The sequence below is a fragment of the Trachemys scripta genome, chromosome 7, assembly GCF_013100865.1.
Source record: "Trachemys scripta elegans isolate TJP31775 chromosome 7, CAS_Tse_1.0, whole genome shotgun sequence".
Lineage (NCBI taxonomy): Eukaryota > Metazoa > Chordata > Testudines > Emydidae > Trachemys > Trachemys scripta.
Window position 1 is genome coordinate 48,557,172 of NC_048304.1, and position 17,276 is coordinate 48,574,447.

The window sequence follows — 17,276 nt, forward strand, 5'->3', positions numbered from 1 at the left end:
AGCGCAGAACTGCAGGGGTCAGCCACCAACTGCCCAGGACAGGTGGGGATGCTCAGGGGAGGGGCACGTGGGGGCAGCAAGTGGGGCCGAAGAAGAGACCCAGCCTTAAACATTAGTGAGCCAGGTGCCCGGGCCCTGAATTTGCTGAAGCCCAGGCACTATGGGCCATACAACTCGCTGCCCCTGGGGCCCTGTCCCATCCCAGGCTGTCGCACTGGGATGTGTTCGGTGGCATCACATCTCTTAGAGGCTATGGGGGATAACACAAGGGTCCTAGATGTTCAGATTCATCTGGGAAGCTCAGCTCAGGCCGGAGAGCAGAGCAGAGGCCTTGACAAAAGTCACAGAGGAAACTGCGACTTCTTGCGTGTTGGCAATTGCAGCATACTCTGTGGCTGTGAAGCTACTAGGGGCCAGTTTGCCCCAGCAGCCAAGATATATGATGTTCCTGTCAGCCAAAAGGTGACCAGGATGTAATAGTGACCTTCCTGAGGACACCTCTTCAGCCGTCACCACTGGAGCTCTGGGGAGCTAACCAGGCAGCCAGATGTCTGATGGCAGGCAGGGCAGGCTGGGTGGTTCTCTAGACCAGCTGTGCTCCCAGGTGATCAAGGCCTCTCTCCCATTCTGGGGAAGCCCATTCTCTGGGATGACTGAAGAAGCAGCATGTCTGGAGCCAAGACTCAATTGCCCCCAGAGCCGAAGGTCTATCATCCAGTTGTCAGTATCACCAGCCAACGTGGCTCAGGCCTGGGGCTCATTAAAACTAGTCCAGCTTGGCAGATCGACGGCTTCCGCTTCCCATCACCCCCGTTAGGTCCAAGAGGGGCAGTACATGAATAAGGCATGATCCACTGTAGCCCAGGGAAAGGCTCCTCACAGTGAGCCCTCAGGGGGCATCGGATGGCGTCCATAGAGTGTGATCCTGCAAGGTGCTGAGCACTCTGGTGCTGCTCCAGCAAAGCAGCCATCCTAGGTGCCCGCCATGACATTCATATCTAAGCACCTCACACTCTTTAACATATTAGTCCTCACAACAGCTCTGTGAGGCAGGGCAAGGCTGTTAGCCCCATTGCACTGAAAAGTACCGGGATGCCCTCTAAAGATTCACCCACCAGAAGGCAAAGAACGAAATCAGTGTTCACTATTATTATTCCTTACAATCTCCTGATTTTTAAGCCAGTTTTGTGGGGGGCGGGGTTTGGAGGCTTGACCCCTGATTTTTAACCTCTTGGGGTTGGCAGTACTGGATTTGTTCCCAGTCTTTCCTCTCCAGGGGTTTATAATAATAAAAAAAACATAATTAGCGCTTCTCAAACAGTTTTGCAGACATTGTCCCCGATTCTAGACCCTGCTGTGTGCTGCAAAGCAGCCATGAAGACTCAGCTCCCAGAGCATCCGCAGGGGGCTGTTTGGAATACAAGACGAATGGCGCCAGCATGCCCTGGGAGGTTTTGCAAACTGATCAGTCCTCAGTGCTCCCCACAGGCCCCCAGCACAGCTCAGATCCTCAGGTGTCTAGACTGAGAAATGTGCCTCCTGTCCCGGCCTTAATATCTTTATGGAGGATTGGCAGCAGTTGCTGACCCCAGCTACTTCCCTCCTCGGTACGATCTGCTCCCAGGACAAGTGATGATCTCTCCCTGGACAGCATCCATTATTGTTACTGATTGATTCATATAGCACCAGGAGCCTGTCAGACGCTTAACAGGCAAGCGTGAAGCCTGCTGTGCCGCATGTAAATGAGGGAGAGGGTACAGCAGCAGAAACAAAATGACTGAGTGGTGAGGCGGGCAGGCTTCCCATAAGAGCCACCATGTTTTCCCTTCTAAATGAGTCAGTGTGTGCCTGCAGGGAGGACAAGGGTGTATGTACAAGCCTTGGGAAAGAGGCTGGTTAGGAGGGACCTGAACGAGGGGAGAGATGGCCCATCAGACTCCCAGGGAGAGGTCAGAAACAGTCCCTGATGTTGGGAAGTCAGCCTGCGTGACCTTAGGGACCTGCTTGTCATTGATGTCTGTTGGAGTCGAGGGGTGCTCAGCACCTCTGAGAATTAAGTCCAGGGAGATGCCAGCAGGTTGCCCAAAAACACGTGGCTCCCAAAATTAGAAGCCACCTTTGCAAATTCATCCCTTATCGTCTCACGTGCCATCCCACTTGGCCTCTTCCTGAGGCTGCCGCAAGCCACTGAAAGCCTTTGGCGTTGGTGGAAGGCAGGGCTGGAGCAGCTTGCGAAGCATGGGACCAAAGGGCTGGGGCAGAGCAGAGACGAGCCAGGCCAGCTTGAAGAGGATGTGCTCTGCACAAGCTTTTCTCTTAGGGTAGGGGAAACAAACTGGCAGTTGTTGGACTTGTTTTTCCAAAGGAGAGCAACAAAATCTGCTCAGTCTACAGCAAGGGAGAGTTAGGTTCAATATTAGGAAAAACTGTCTAACTCTAAGGATAGCTAAGCTCTACAACAGGTTTCCTAGGGAGGTTGTGGAATCCCCATCTTAGCAAGCTTGTAAAAACAGGTGAGACAGGCACTTGTCAGAGATGGTCTATCCTCAGGCCCCAAGCACAGCTCAGATCCTCAGGTGTCTAGACTGTGAAATGTGCCTCCTGTCCTGGCCTTAATATCTTTATGGAGGATTAGCTACAGCTGCTGACCCCAGCTACTTCCGTTCTCAGCATGATCTGCTCCCAGGACAAGCGATGATCTCTCCTTGGACAGCATCCATTATTACTGATTGATTTATATAGCACCAAGAACATGCCAGGTTTACGTGGTCCTGCCTCAGCGCAGGGGCCAGACCCGATGACTTCTCAAGGTCCCTTCTGGCCCGATGTTTCCAGGATTCTACAAGCTGACCTGTGCAGCCACCTCCAATGAACGATGTCTTGTAGCAACATTGTGAAGTCATCACAACTGACGTTGCATAGGTCTGTACCCTGCCCTGATCACACCCAGCGAGACAGCCGGCTGCTTTCTCGGCCCATTGGCCTAGCCTAGCAGGAGTCAGGAGCTATAATTGCTCTTTGTCCCACATGCCCTCTCTCTGGCAGGAAAGTAATGAGTGTAACCTGGCTATTTTTGCTGGATCCCTGCCTCCCTATTCAACGTTCTGTATTTCCAGCAATCTGTGAGCCCCTGCTCTGTCCATCCTCTCACCACTACTCCCTGATGGGAGGTCAGGCCTCTCCGTGCTGGACATTTGCTTAAGTGGGTCTGCCACCTTGTGATAAGGCACTCGAATGTCCTGCAGAAATCCTACCCAGAGATGCTCAGGGAAATCACAGCTTTCTCCATGGACAGATACATTCTGCTCTTGGTTACACTGGTGTAAATGTCATCTAACTCCACCCAAATCCATGCAGTTCTTCCAGAATTTACACCATCATAACTGAGAGCCAAATTTGGCTGTGTGATTAATTGGGCCCTGACTTTCAGCAAATGGGGAATGAATCCCACTTCTTTCTAGACATCCATTTCTCACTTGGGGGGATAGTTCCTACTGGTTCTCACTCCTTTTCTTCCTCCTTCCCCTGTCCCGGTCAGGAGCTGAGATGATTTTCCAGTCCCAGAAGAAGTCAGGGGGTGTGGAGGAAATGGGCAGGAAATGCTTTTTTGTGGCCTTGAGCATGAGCTCAGAGCTCTATTTGGCGTGTGTGAACGGCTGGTAGGGTAACTAGACAGCATCAGGTTAGGAATCACCAGGCTGATCCTGGCCCACTCCCTGTCCCTTTTATGCCCCTTCCGGCAACACAGGGGGGATGGGGAGCTGCCCTGCCAGGGGTGGGTGCACATCTGGCCTACCTACAGCATAAAGCGTACTCCAGGGGCAAGAGCACACTGCACTCTGAAAACCCTGTGCCAGCAGAGGACAGTACGCCGACTCCTCCCTCCTCCAGCACATCTGAGGATCTGGCCCAATAGATTGTTAAGAGACCCATTTTCTATCTGTCTCAGGTAGTTACACAGCCCCTGTCACCAGCACCTCACACCCCGTCTGAGCACATCACAATCTCCAGTGTATCCTCTCACATCCCTGGGAGGCAGGATAGGGTAATTGTCCCCATTGTACAGATGGGAAACTGAGGCACGGAAAGACTTTCCCAACATCATACAGTGTGTCTGTGGCTGAGCAGGGAACTGAACACAGGCCTAGCCACTGGGGCATCCTGCCTGTGTGACCCTGGTTGCTAATAACCCATCAGACTAAATCTGAAAGCTTTTTCAGACTCTGAGTAACATCTGGGCTGTCTTCAGCTCCCCACACAAGTGCTGCTGCCTTTGCATCATGTTTTCTGTGTGCTTTTCACTCAGCTTGGAGCAATGAAAATAGGCTAGTCAGGTTCACTTCCTGGTTCTCCTGCATTAGCCCAGTACTCCCCTGTCTGAGTCACAAGGGCCATGTTCAGTTTTAAGGAAGCTGTTTTTTACTGGACTGTTTGTTTAAGATGGGAACATTTCTAGTCGTCTTAGCTGATAAGTCTTGTTTTTACTAAACCTAAATTTTAGAGTCTAAAATGTTCCTGCCAGTGTCCCATTAAATAAGAGTGTTATGGGCTGAAAGCAGTATGATAAGCAAGATGTGATTCCAGGCTCTTTGGAAATTACTGGTTTCTAGGAAGGTGATTATAGTGTTTTATTTATTGCCCTTTTATTCTCCTGCTCATTTTCTATCACATTTATCAAAACAGAAGCAGAATGAGCACGTCTGTCAGATTGACAATGGGAATTTTGCAGTGGAGATGCAGTGGGGTGGATTGCTGGATTGGTTTGTTATGATACTGGCCAGAATTTTCCATATCTAGGCTCCTACATAAAAGTGACCTTGTTTTCAGAAGTACCAAGTTACTGCTGCTGTTGTTGAAATCATTCAGAACTGCTGTGTCCAGCACCTCAGAAATCAGCCTATTTAGGAGCCTAATTATTGATTTAAGAGTCTAACTTCAGGCACCTGGGTTTGAAAGTGTTGCCCAGTGTTTTCACCTCTAGGTCACAGGTTTTACTTTGTCCTAAATCCAGGTGCCTCAAGTCACTGCCAGCTGACCGCCGCTTGGTGGCCTGTGTGAAATGAGTTTGTGATCTCAGTGCAGCTCTCAGGGCTGGATCCAAGGCCCACGGAAGTCAGTGGAAGGACTCCCATTGGGCTTTGGATTAGACACTCATCCGCCCCCCCCCGTGACTAGGTATCCACAAAACACACAACCCCCCTATCGTAACTAGCACTAATTGCCCCACACCCCTTGTTGACAATCTCACAAAGGGGATAAGATGCAAATTTGCCCAAAGACTGAGCTGTCTAGAGGGGATTGCTGCCCGGCAAGCATTCTCCAGCAGAAGTTCACAGACCAGCTTCCTTGGGAAGGTCCCAGTGTTCCTTAGCTTCCTTGGGAAGGTCCCAGTGTTCCTTTATTACACGACTGTATTCTATAGCCATGGGCCAGATCTGCAGGGCACCACAGCACTGCTTGACCCGGCTTCTCTGCCGCCTGCTGCTTGACTAGGCAAGGCTCCTCTCATCTCCCCATCTCTGCCAGCCACAAGCCGTTACTCTCTAGCTCCCAGCTCTGCCCAGGCCTGCAGGGGAGGATGCAGATTTTAAGCCCAGCTCTTGAAGTTGTTGTGGAAACATTCTCCTGGGTCCTGCAGTACGAGATTCCCCCTGTTTCTATCCGGGATGGATTTTTGACTCTCTGGCACGTGTTCCTTTTATTGGGCTAGATTTTTGTCATTACAGGCAGCGTATTGGCACTTACGCTGATACAGATCCATCCCAGCCACGCCAGGTACAATGGCAGGCGAAATTATTTTTAGCACAACAGGGACTGTGAGCTGCTAGGTGTCCCATGGAGAAGCTCCATAAGTTATGAGTGCTGAGCAGTGCCGGGAGCTGTGATTTGTAACCCACTAAGCATTTGTCACGGGGAAGGCGAGTCTTTGGTTCTCCTCCTGCCTCCTCTCCCAAGCCGGTTGCCTTTCAGTTGGGGATTACAGCGTCGCTGCTGCAGTTCCCTCTCCACTCTTCCAACATGCTGTGACACTCGGTCCCTTTCTCTCTTTCTTCCTAGTTTAATGAGAAGGCAAAACCTGTGTCCTGCTTCAAGCACCTGGTCCAGGCCAACATCCGCAACAAGAAAGTTTTCAAGGAAGACGTGCAGGAGATGGTGGCCAAGGGGACGACTGACTACAAAGCCGGCTTTGAGTACGCCTTTGACCAGCTGCAAAACGTAAGCCTGGGACTCAGACCCGGGGCCTTGTGGGAGGGGGGCTTTAGTACTCAAACACAGGGGCTTCCAAAGGACAAAATCCCAGGTAGTTCCAGGACTCAGACTCTCGGGTTTTTGGGATGGGGGCTCCAGGATCCTGACTGCAGGCTTCCAGGTGAAATGCTGGGCCTCCGAGCAGGAGACCAGGACTATTCACTGCCCGATGACTCTCCAGCTCATGAGCCTGGGGACTGTGTTCAATCAGCCGTTTGCAAGAGGCTACCCCCATCCTGTGACTCTGTGAACGTCTCTCCTCTTCAGCCTAGTGGGGAAGGTCCTTGCTGTTATCATTTATTATTTTTATTATCATAACCCGTAGGAGCCCCCATCATCACCAGGACTCCGTTGTGCTAGGCACTATACAAACACAGAACAGAAAGACAGTCCCTGCCCCAAAGAGCTTCCGTTCTAATGCTATGGCTACACTGCACACCGGCGTGTAGGATATGCATAGCTACGCACCACAGTGAAAAAAACAGGCTGCGTCTACACTGTGGTGTGTAGCTACACGGGTCAGTGAAAGGCTTTGGTGGGGGGAGACAGTGGGGAAAGCCTGAGCTTTTGGTCGCTGCCTCCCTTCCGCCAGTGTCTTTCCCCATTGCTGGAGTCTTTCCCAGGCAGTGGGGTAAGGGTCAAGTGGTGGGGAGACAGCAGGACACAACGCTGCTAAAAACAGCAGTGTAGATGGGAGGCACTGCTTGGGCGAGTATCCTCACACCCTGCAGGCGTGTCTTTACTCACCTACGAGGTGCTTCACCATCTACACTGCTATTCATACTCGTGCTAGGTATATACACTACACGCCACCGAAAGAAGCATGCTATGTCGACATACTCTAAGTATAAGACAAGAGATACGACACATGAGGAAGCACAAGGAAATCAGGAGACAATGCTGTCAAAACATACCTTTTGGAAACAGGAGATTCTCCCATGGCCTCTGCCTGGCAGCTGGATACGCTCTAGCCTTGTAGGGAAGCCTCCAGTTTCCCTCTCAGAGTCTCAGGTCAGCCCTTCCTTTCTGAGCCTCCATGTCTTGGATGGGATCCTCTTCCAAAATCCATTAGCAATGGGCTGGAGCCCATAGGTCCAAGCAGCTGCCAAGCCATGGGGACATCCGTGTGGGTCCCAGCATGGACCTTTGCTCTGTAACATGGCTGATCCTTCCTCGGTACAGAGCTCTTCAGTCCCTCAGGCCCCTCACACCCCAGCCGCCAGTGATCAGCTTTTCAGTCACTAACAGGCAGTCCTTTTCACCATTCCCTTCAGTGTCCCGCACAGGGTGTGCCTTGAATTGCATGGTGTTCCCTTCACAGATGCCCACCTCAGGGCTCTCACCCAGCATCACATGCAGCTGCTAAGCGCTGTGTGAGGCCATCAGCAGTGCCCAGGTTGGAAAAGCACAGCTCAGCCTGTCCCGGGGCAGGGATCTGCTGGCAGGACCTGCCTGTGTTATTGCTGCAGCCCTGGCCAGATCAATGGAGAGTCTCAGGGACTGGAATTTCAGTTTTCACAGGAACTGCTGCCTCTTACATTTCATTAAAAAGTTCGCAGGGCCAGCGTGAGAGGGCTCAGCTCAGACAGGCCGCCAAGGCGGTGGGCCAGATAAAGATGAATGGCCCTATTAATCACTGAGCAGTAATAGTCACAATATAATTTCTGTCCAGACAGCCCCCACCCCCAGTTCACCTCCACCACCTTCATCCCTGGAGAATCAGGCAGGGAAAACAGATTTGTCATGGCCAACATGGTGAGCCAGGGCTGAGTCCTGCATAGAGGCAGAGAAATCTGTATACACACACCCTGCTGCACTCACACACGCATGTACACACTCACTGCTGTACACACACAAACGCACACCCTGCTGTACTCACACACACATGTACACACTCACTGCCGTACACACACACATGCACACCCTGCTGTACTCACACACACATGTACACACTCACTGCTGTACACACACACACACACCCTGCTGCACTCACACATGCATGTACACACTCACTGCTGTACACACACACGCACACCCTGCAGTACTCACACACACATGTACACACTCACTGCTGCACACACACACAACCTGCTGTACTCACACACACATGCACACATTGCTGTGCACATGCACGCACGCACACACACTGCTGTACACACACACACACACACACACACACACACTGCTGTACTCATGTGCACACACTGTGGTACACATGCACACACATACTGCAGTACACACATACATGCACACTGTTGTGGACGCAAACACACAGGCACACACATCTCTGTTTGCAAGTGGAAACGCACAGGCCGGCTTGCAGCTCTGGGCACCCACATGGATTCCAAACCCACCCTGGAGAGACAGTGAGATGCAGCCAAACCTGACAAGGGAGTTAGGTAGATTTGGGGTTTGTCACCATCTGAGCAGCAGGAGAGACAGGTGTATAGGAGAGGAATTACCAATGGCTGCCCTAGTGCTCCCTGCTGCCCCAGCCTCTCCCAGCAGAGGGCGCTGTGGGGAGTGGGGGCAGGAGCCCGGGCCATGGGGGGAGCTCCCAGCTACTGCAGCCCAAGCCTCTCCCAGCAGGAGGTGCTGTGGGGAGGGGACAGGACCAGCTACTCCAGCCCCAACCTCTCCCACTGTCCGTTGTGTGCCCAGCTGAGAGTTCTTCCAGTTGCATGTTGCTCTTTTCTCCCTGTCTGGGCAGGTCCTGTGGTGCAGGCATGGCTCTCTGTCTCCTGCTGGCCCCTCTAGTTTCCTGACAACTTTCTTTCGCTCATTCCAGGCAGAGGCAGAATTACCCTGGGCTGCCCAGCAGCAAGCACTGGGGGGTCCTCAATGGTTCTCGTTGCCGGGTAATGGCATCGTCAGAGCAGAGCTGGCTGTGGCCCCTTCTGCTTCCCATTCCCTTCCCTTCCAGAGCCCAAAGTGCCCGGGCTAGGTCTGGGAGGGGAAATTCAGTCTGAATCTCAGGCCGTGGTTACACTCAAAACTTCAAAGCTCTGCTGGGGGAGCGCTCCTGCAGCAGCACTTTGAAGTGCGAGTGTGGTTGCGGTGCCAGCGCTGGGAGAGAGCTCTCCCAGCGCTGCAGGTACTCCACCTCCACGAGGGGATTAGCTCCGTTTACACTGACGCTTTACAGCGCTGTAACTTGCTGCGCTCAGGGGTGTGTTTTTCCACACCCCTGAGCGAGAAAGTTGCAGTGCTGTAAACCGCCAGTGTAGCCATAGCCTCAGAGGAGACTTCTGGGGGCCTCCTCTCCCCATGAGAGCAGCGGGCGCCCCATCGCTTGGCTCATTTCAGACCAGGCTGGAGAACGGGGAGCACGACTTTGCTGGCCAAGGGGAATCAGCCAGATAACCTCCTAGGTCCTTCCTGGCTTCAGTGAATAGGAAGGAAGTTGCAGCAGGTGTAATGGCCTGAGTGGGATGATACTGCGACTGATGCTACTCATCACCAGGGCTGCTTCTTGACAGGAACTTCTGGGCTCTTCATCCCTCCTGCCCTGAGAATGGGGGCATGTTATATGGATGTGTTGTTCTCACCCGTAGACATGTATAGGCACCCACACATACAATACAAAAACAATTTGGTAGGCACCTCGGATGACACAGTGGTTACTATTCCGGGCATAGTGGCCTCCCAGAACGTCAGAGTGACCGTTGGGATAAAACTCACACCCTCTGTGCTCCAAACACACTATCTGAGCCAAAGGAGAATCCCCCATAGATGTCAGCAGTATAGGGCATATGACACGTGGTGGAGTAGTTCTGATCCCATCCAGCAGCAGACAGTGGGGCACAATACCCCAGCCAGTTTGTTGCTGTGTATAATAGACACACACACACATTGTATACAACCTTTATTAGCAAAAGCCCGTGCATTGGTTTAACCCAGGAGCATGACAGAGACAATCTATGTGCTCTGTCCCTTCCAGGGCCTGCCCTCACTCTGTTTTTTCCTCTTGGTTGCAGTCCAACATCACGCGAGCCAACTGCAATAAGATGATCATGATGTTCACGGATGGCGGGGAAGACCGGGTCCAGGATGTGTTTGAGAAGTACAACTGGCCCAATAAAACGGTGAGTGCTCTGGTATTAGACACACCAATCCCCTGCTGACGTGGTCCTGGTTCTAGTGCAGCCCATGAGCACTGCCCATGCTCCAACAGGCGGTATATGCGTTCGCTTCTTACCCCAGAATGACCAGACTGCTGTGTGCTGTGCATTTGTTTCTTGGGCTCTACTCCTAGCCTCTCCCTGCCGGAGGCACTGTGAGGAATTGGGTAGGAGCGTTGGCTCTTGGAAGACGCCCAGCTATTCCACTTTTCAGCCTTTCCCAGATGGAGGTGCTGTGGGGAGTGGGGCAGGAGCACTGGCTGTGGGGGAGCTGTGGGAGGAGCTCCCAGCTACTCCAGCCCCAGTCTCTCCCAGCAGGGGGTGCTGTGGGGAGAGGGCAGGAGTGCTGGCTGTAGGGGATCTCCCAGCTACGCCAGCCCAGCCTCTCCCAGCAGGGGGTGCTGTAGGGAATGCTACAAGAGCAGCAGCCACTGTAGCTAGGCAGGGATGCAGGTCCGAGGTTTCCATCACAGCCCTTTATGGTGCTGCATTTAAAACAGGGGTGGGCAAACTTTTTGGCCCAAGGGCCACATCAGGGTTGCGCAACTGTATGGAGGGCCTGGTAGGGAAGGCTGTGCCTCCAAACAGCCTGGCCCCTGCCCCCCATCCACCCCCTCCCACTTCCCACTCCCTGACTGCCCCCCTCAGAACTCCCAACCCATCCAACCCCCCCTGCTCCTTGTCCCCTGACCGCCCCCTCCTGGGACCCCTGCTCCCTATCCAACCCCCCTATTCCCTGTCCCCTGACTGCCCCGACCCCTATCCACACCCCTGCCCCCTGACAACCTCCCCAGGACTCCCACCCCCTATCCAACCGCCCTCTGCTCCTCGTCTCCTGACCACACCCTCCCGGGACCCCTGCCCCGTATCCAACCCCCTATTCCCTGTCCCCTGACTGCCCCAACCCCTATCCACACCCCCGCCCCCTGACAACCCCCCCAGGACTCCCACCCCCTATCCAACCGCCCTCTGCTCCTCGTCTCCTGACCACGCCCTCCCGGGACCCCCCGCCCCTAACTGCCCCCCGGGATCCCACCCCCTTATCCAACCTCCCCTGCTCCCTGTCCCTTTACTGCCCTCCCGACCCCTATCCACATCCCCGCCCCCTGACAGGTCCCCTGGGACTCCCACTCCCAACCCTCCCTGTTCCCCATCCCCTGACTGACCCCCCCAGAACCTCCGCTCCATCCAACCGCCCCCTCCTCCCTGACTGCCCCTCAGGATCCCCCTCTCCCTTATCCAACCCCCCCACTCCCCACCCCCTTACCAGCAGCAGGAGCTCGCAGCCGTGACACCCAGCCAGAGCCAGCTGTGCTCCCCATGCTGCTCAGCGGGAGGGGCAGGCCAGAGCACTGCCAGCAAGCGGCATGGCTGGGGGGAGGGACCAGGGACTAGGGTCCCCGGCTGGGAGCTCAGGGGCCGGGCAGGACAGTCCCGCGGGCCCCGCCGGCTGTAGTTTGCCCGTGTCTGATTTAAAAGCTGATATTAAATGTCCATTTTCAGAGTATTCTGCAGTTTCCAGGCAAGTGCGAGTCATTTCTGTCTCCCTCTGGGCCCCGAGAAGGTTGATCAGAGCGGCTGACTGAGGGCCTATATCCTGCCCTAGTTAACATTTACATACCTACAGACTTTCACTCTCTTCAGGTCTGCAATGCAATGTTATCCAGTGAGATAACAGGCAGGCTGATAAGGCAAAAGCTTCCCCTTGGGTGGAGGCAAGATGTGTGTGAATTGCATTAGCAGGGCTGGGGGCAGGGAAACCTCCTCCTGGCTTTTAAGAGCAGAGCCCACAATTCAGACTTACACACACTCTCTCTCTCTCTCCAACACTCACTGAGGAGCACAGTGGCTAACAAGCTGCTGTTCCACTGCCTGGAGAAAAGGGTCCCATCATGGGGTACTGGACACATGTGGCCTTGGATCCATTTTTGTAAGGAATAATCTAAGGTTTGCAGCTAAGGATCCACCGAGCTGTACTGATCCTACTACTGCGACAGGCACACGCTGCTTCCTGTTAAGCATTCTGGGTAATGTAATCTATTAGAAACAACAAGGAGTCTGGTGGCACCTTAAAGATTAACAGATTTATTTGGGCATAAGCTTTCGTGGGTGAAAAACCAGCTACGAAAGCTTATGCCCAAATAAATTTGTTAGTCTTTAAGGTGCCACCAGACTCCTCATTGTTTTGTGGATACAGACTAACACAGCTGCCCCTCTGATACTTGGTAGTCTATCAGGCCTTTCTTCTACTAAGAAGTGTTGTATTTAGAGCTACCACTAGAGGGCACTCCAAACAGTATAGCCCAGAGCCCTGCCCAGGTGGCCATCCCATGCAGCCCAGCTGATTGCAGTGATTGCACAGGGGATAGGTGAAGGCAGGATTTGATGCTGTGTGCACCTATTGCTACGTTATGCGTGTGTAAGGAAAGCCCGGATTAAAGGGTGCTGGTCTGGCAGGTGGGGACTGTCATGGTCCCAGCAGGTCCCCGCTGAGCAGTGATCCCACTGAGGTGGGAGTGGGAAAAGCAGCCTTTGGATTAAGCTCGCTGGAGACCAAAAGTCAGCCCCGTGCAAGGGAAGTTTGGTGGCCTGTGTGAAATGAGTGCTCTATTCTCAGCCCACTGCGAGTATCCATAGCACAAAAGCCACTGCCACCCCAACATTAGTCAGGTTACAGTCTCAAGTGAGAGGCTAAGGGCCATGGCGACGGAGGGCCGGTCTGGACTCGGAATTTGCCAGGATTCCAGCCACCAGAGCAGACCCCTAGTATGTGCAGGGGAAGCCGTGATTTGCACTGGGTTCTGAAAACAAAGTGTGATCCACTGATGCAAATTGCAGTGAATCCCATCTCGCTGCAGCTGCACAAGTGGTGGGACCAGAGCAAGCCTGCAGGGTAGCCAAGGCCTGAGCTCTCCTTCGAGCTGGAGCCCTCCAGAGGCACAACGGAGGGGAAGCTTGCACAGGCACTGCCTTGTGCTGTCCCTTGTGCATAGACACAAGGGCTGAGTCCCCAAGGGCACTGAGCAAAATGTGGAGCTGCTGCAGCCCAGCTCTGACCTCAGGGGAGTCTTGTGAGCTATGGAGAGACCTGGCCTTTCCATCCTCTTCAGAGGAAAGGGGATGGACAAAAGGTTGGGGATGCAAGGGATGGGCCCGCCAGTGAATGGGTCGTGCCTGTGTAGCACGAGACAGAGATCTAGTGCACCAAGCCGCATGCTAGGGACAGAAGAGCAGGCAAAGACATACCCGGGAAATGCAATGGGGTTTCTCCCTGGAAGCGACATGCTGTGAATGAACCAGCGAGTTGGGCAGAGGTGGTATCACGAGTAGGGGATTGAGCATGAGTCGGGAAAGGTGGGTGAGAAGCTCTGCAAGGGGGCTGGGAGTGAGTCACTGGAGCTGCTTGGCCCTGCACCAGCTCATCACAAGGAAAGGGGAAACAATCACCAGCTTTATCACCAGATTGCACCTCATTTGATGGGAGCTATTACAACGTCTGCCCTTCCTGCCCGCCTGCTCCCACACTGAGCCACTGCCCTTGTAATGGGGCGGCTCACGTGCCAGGGCTGTTTTATTACCTGTGCTGAAGTGCCATAGAAGGAAATGGGCAGAGCTCCCTTGCCCGGGCTGTTGGCACTCAGAGGGAGGTGTCACAGGAGAGCCGGGCTGGGAGGGAGGGGAATGGGAACACCTCGGTGTCTCCCAGTCCCATCAGCGGGGAGTGCTCTTAAGGGACTGCGGGACTGTGGGAGAGGAGTCCCCAGGAGGCAGGAGGGTTGTGCCTAGATGGCTCCTTTTCCTGCCAGTCTATTGGCAGCAGGTCACTGCACTGTGACCCCCATCCATCCCCCCAGTAACTCGGCAAAGGGGAGTGGAGAGTCCTCTCCAGCCCAGACCGTGCAGCAGGAGTGGAACTGCTCCACATTCATTAGTCCGGCCTCCACGAGCCGAGCATCCCTTCAATTGCTGGGGAGGACTGGAGGGTCAGCCAAGCAGCAAGCCCTCCAGCCCGACCCAGCCCCTTGTCAGCCCTGTCCTCTCAGAGCTGGGCCACATGGGGTGAATGAGAGAGAAGCACAGAAATGTAGGGCTGGAGGAAGTCTCGAATCCAGCCCCCTGGGCTGTGGCAGGACCAGGTCAGCCTAGACTAGCTCTGACAGTGTTTGTCCAACCTAGTCTTAAAACTCTCCAGTAATGGGGATTTTTCCACAACTCCCTTGGAGGCCTGTTCCAGAGCTGAACTATCCTGAGAGTTAGACAGTTTTTCCTAATATCGAACCTAAATCGCCCTTGCTGCAGATTAAGCCCATTGCTTCTTGTCCTACTGTCAGTGGGTGTGTGGGCAACAATTAATCACCATCTTCTTTGTAACAACACTTAACATATTTGAAGACTGTTATCAGGTCCCCCCCCCCCCAGTCTTCTTATCTCAAGACTAAACACCCCATTTTTTTAGTCTTTCCTCACAGATCAGGTTTTTTAAACCTTTGATCATTTTTGCTGCTCTTCTCTAGAGTCTCTGCAGTTTGTCCTCATCTTTCCCAAAGTGTGGCACCCAGAACTGGACCCAGCACTTCAGCTGGGGCCTCAACAGTGCCAAGCAGAGCAGAACAATGACCTCCTGTGTCTTACATGCGACACTCCTGTTAATACGCCCCAGAATGATATTACCTTTTTTGCAATTGCATCACATTGTTGACTCATATTCCATTTGATCCACTCTAACCCCCAGATCCTTTTCAGCAGCACAGCCACCCAGCCAGTTAGTCCCCATTTTGTAGTTGTCCACTTGATTTTTTTCTTCCTAAGTGCCGTATGTTGCGCTTGTCTTTACTGAATTTCGTCTTGTTGATTTTAGACCAATTCTTCAATTTGTCAAGGTTGTTTTGAATTCTAATCCTGTCCGCCAAAATGCTGCCAACCAATCCCAGCTTCGTGTTCCCTGCATATTTTGTAAGCACACTCTCCACTCCATCATCCAAGTCATTAATGAAAATATTGAATTGTAATGGATCCGAGACCGGCCCCTGCAGGACCCCACTAAATTCATCCTCACAGTCTGACAGCAAATCATTGATAACTACACTTGGAGTACGGTCTTTCAGCCAGTTTTGCACCCACTTCATAGTAATTTAATCTAGACCAAGAGAGAGTGTTGCATGCTGGGTACTGTAGTCTACAGCTGCTGCTTGGCTCAAAGAGCTGTCTAGATCAGGTGGAAGTCAAACATTTTCCTCTCCCCACCCGTGCGTTTACTGCAAAAGCAAGAGTAATAAGTGTCTCGATACTAACAATGCTAAGCTGATTCGAACGGGGTGCTTTGAGGGATTGACAGAAAATACTGGACCTTAAAGACTAAGGGTCTATGGGGAGTGAGATTGTCTTCACTTTAGATTGTAATAACATTTTCAAAGTCTCACAACCCGGCTGCGCAAAGCAACGCTTAACTGACTGATTGAAAGTCAATGGGACTCAGGCTCCTAAATCAGTTAGGCATAGCAACACAGAGCAGAACAGTGCCTAAATGCCTTTCCCAGGCTGGCCCTAAATCCAAGCTGCACACAGGGAGTGAACCAGGCCACAGACAGGATCAGCGGGAGACCCATCAGTGGAATGGTGGGCGGGCATCAGAGGCAGCATGGTCTAGTGGAGAGGGGCACAAGACGGAGACACGGGAGATCTGGGCGATCTTCCCAGCCCAATCACTGCCTGGCTGTGCTATTGGGCAAGTCACTTCACCTCTCTGGCTCATTGTCCCGTCTCGCCTTTTTCAGTTGTATGCGACTGTCTCTCGCTGTGTTTGTACAGGGAGGCCCTGATCTCAAGTGGGGTCCTTAGGAGAAAAAGAAGAATTTGGGAGCTTCTGTCTCCCAGTCCAATGCTCTGTCCGCTAGACCACACTGCTGTGCTTATCGATTCCTAGAGTTTGAGGGCAGAAGGGGCCATCGGATCGTCCAGTCTGGCCTCCTGCAGGCCAGAGAACCACACCCAGTTGCCCCTGTGCCAAGCCCGCTAACCTGGGTTTGGCTAATGCCAAGGCAGCCAAGCCTGGATTTGAAGACACCAATGGATGAAGGCTCCATCGCTTCCCTTGGACCTTGTTCCAGTGTTTAGTCGCCCTTGCTGTGAAACATTTGTGCCTTGTTTCTAGTTTCAGATTGTCTGGCTTCAGCTTGCAGCCCTGGGCTCCTGCACTGCAGTGCCCCAAGCCTAGCCAGGCCAGCTAGCTCAGTGAGGCCCTTCAGCCTGAGCTGGTACATGGTCCAGCTCTCATGGTGTTGCGCTCTGGTGCTGAGACATTCTGGGGCGTGGTGCAGTTAGCAGATCCCTGTCTCTGTCCCCCGTTACTAACCTGCCCCCCATTCTGCCAGGTGCGAGTGTTCACCTTCTCGGTGGGACAGCACAACTACGACGTGACCCCCCTGCAGTGGATGGCTTGTGCTAACAAAGGTAAGTAGGATGGCGCTGGGGGGGAATAGCTCACCCTGGCTGGGCTCTGAGTGCTGTGGGCAGGGCACTGCTGTGGGGAAGCTCACCCCGCTCGATGATTGCGTGGCATTGCCCACCACAAACAGATCTAACCTCTGAGGTACAGGGCTGTGGTTTTGCTGCTACATTGTTTAACTGGAGGGTCCAGCTGATGTCTTGCCCCTTGTGCTCTGGCATTTTGGGGTACAGGGCCCAGCGAGGAGCTGGGGTGCCAGGCCCGGCACTCTGTGACTCACTCAGTGCAATTCACAAGACGCTCCAAATAGGCTCTCCCTGCTTTCCCGAGCTTCTCAGAGGCAACATTAACAAACCTAACCCAAGAGTTCCATCTGCTGGCTGATTGGGAGCCTGCAGGGAAAGTGCAGGAGAGGCGCCCTTCGCAGACGGAAGGCATCTGTGCTTTCCATCCGCACAAGC

General features: G+C 53.3%; 1 protein-coding gene across 1 annotated transcript in view; it reads left to right on the forward strand.

Moving 5' to 3' along the window:
• The window catches only part of CACNA2D2 (calcium voltage-gated channel auxiliary subunit alpha2delta 2), a gene marked incomplete in the record, with an annotated part of 589,972 nt that overhangs the window by 503,030 nt on the left and 69,666 nt on the right, over positions 1 to 17,276 (forward strand). Inside the window, 3 exon segments of the mRNA XM_034776135.1 lie at positions 6,058 to 6,216; positions 10,227 to 10,334; positions 16,742 to 16,820. Coding sequence (XP_034632026.1) covers positions 6,058 to 6,216; positions 10,227 to 10,334; positions 16,742 to 16,820 — 346 coding nt within the window.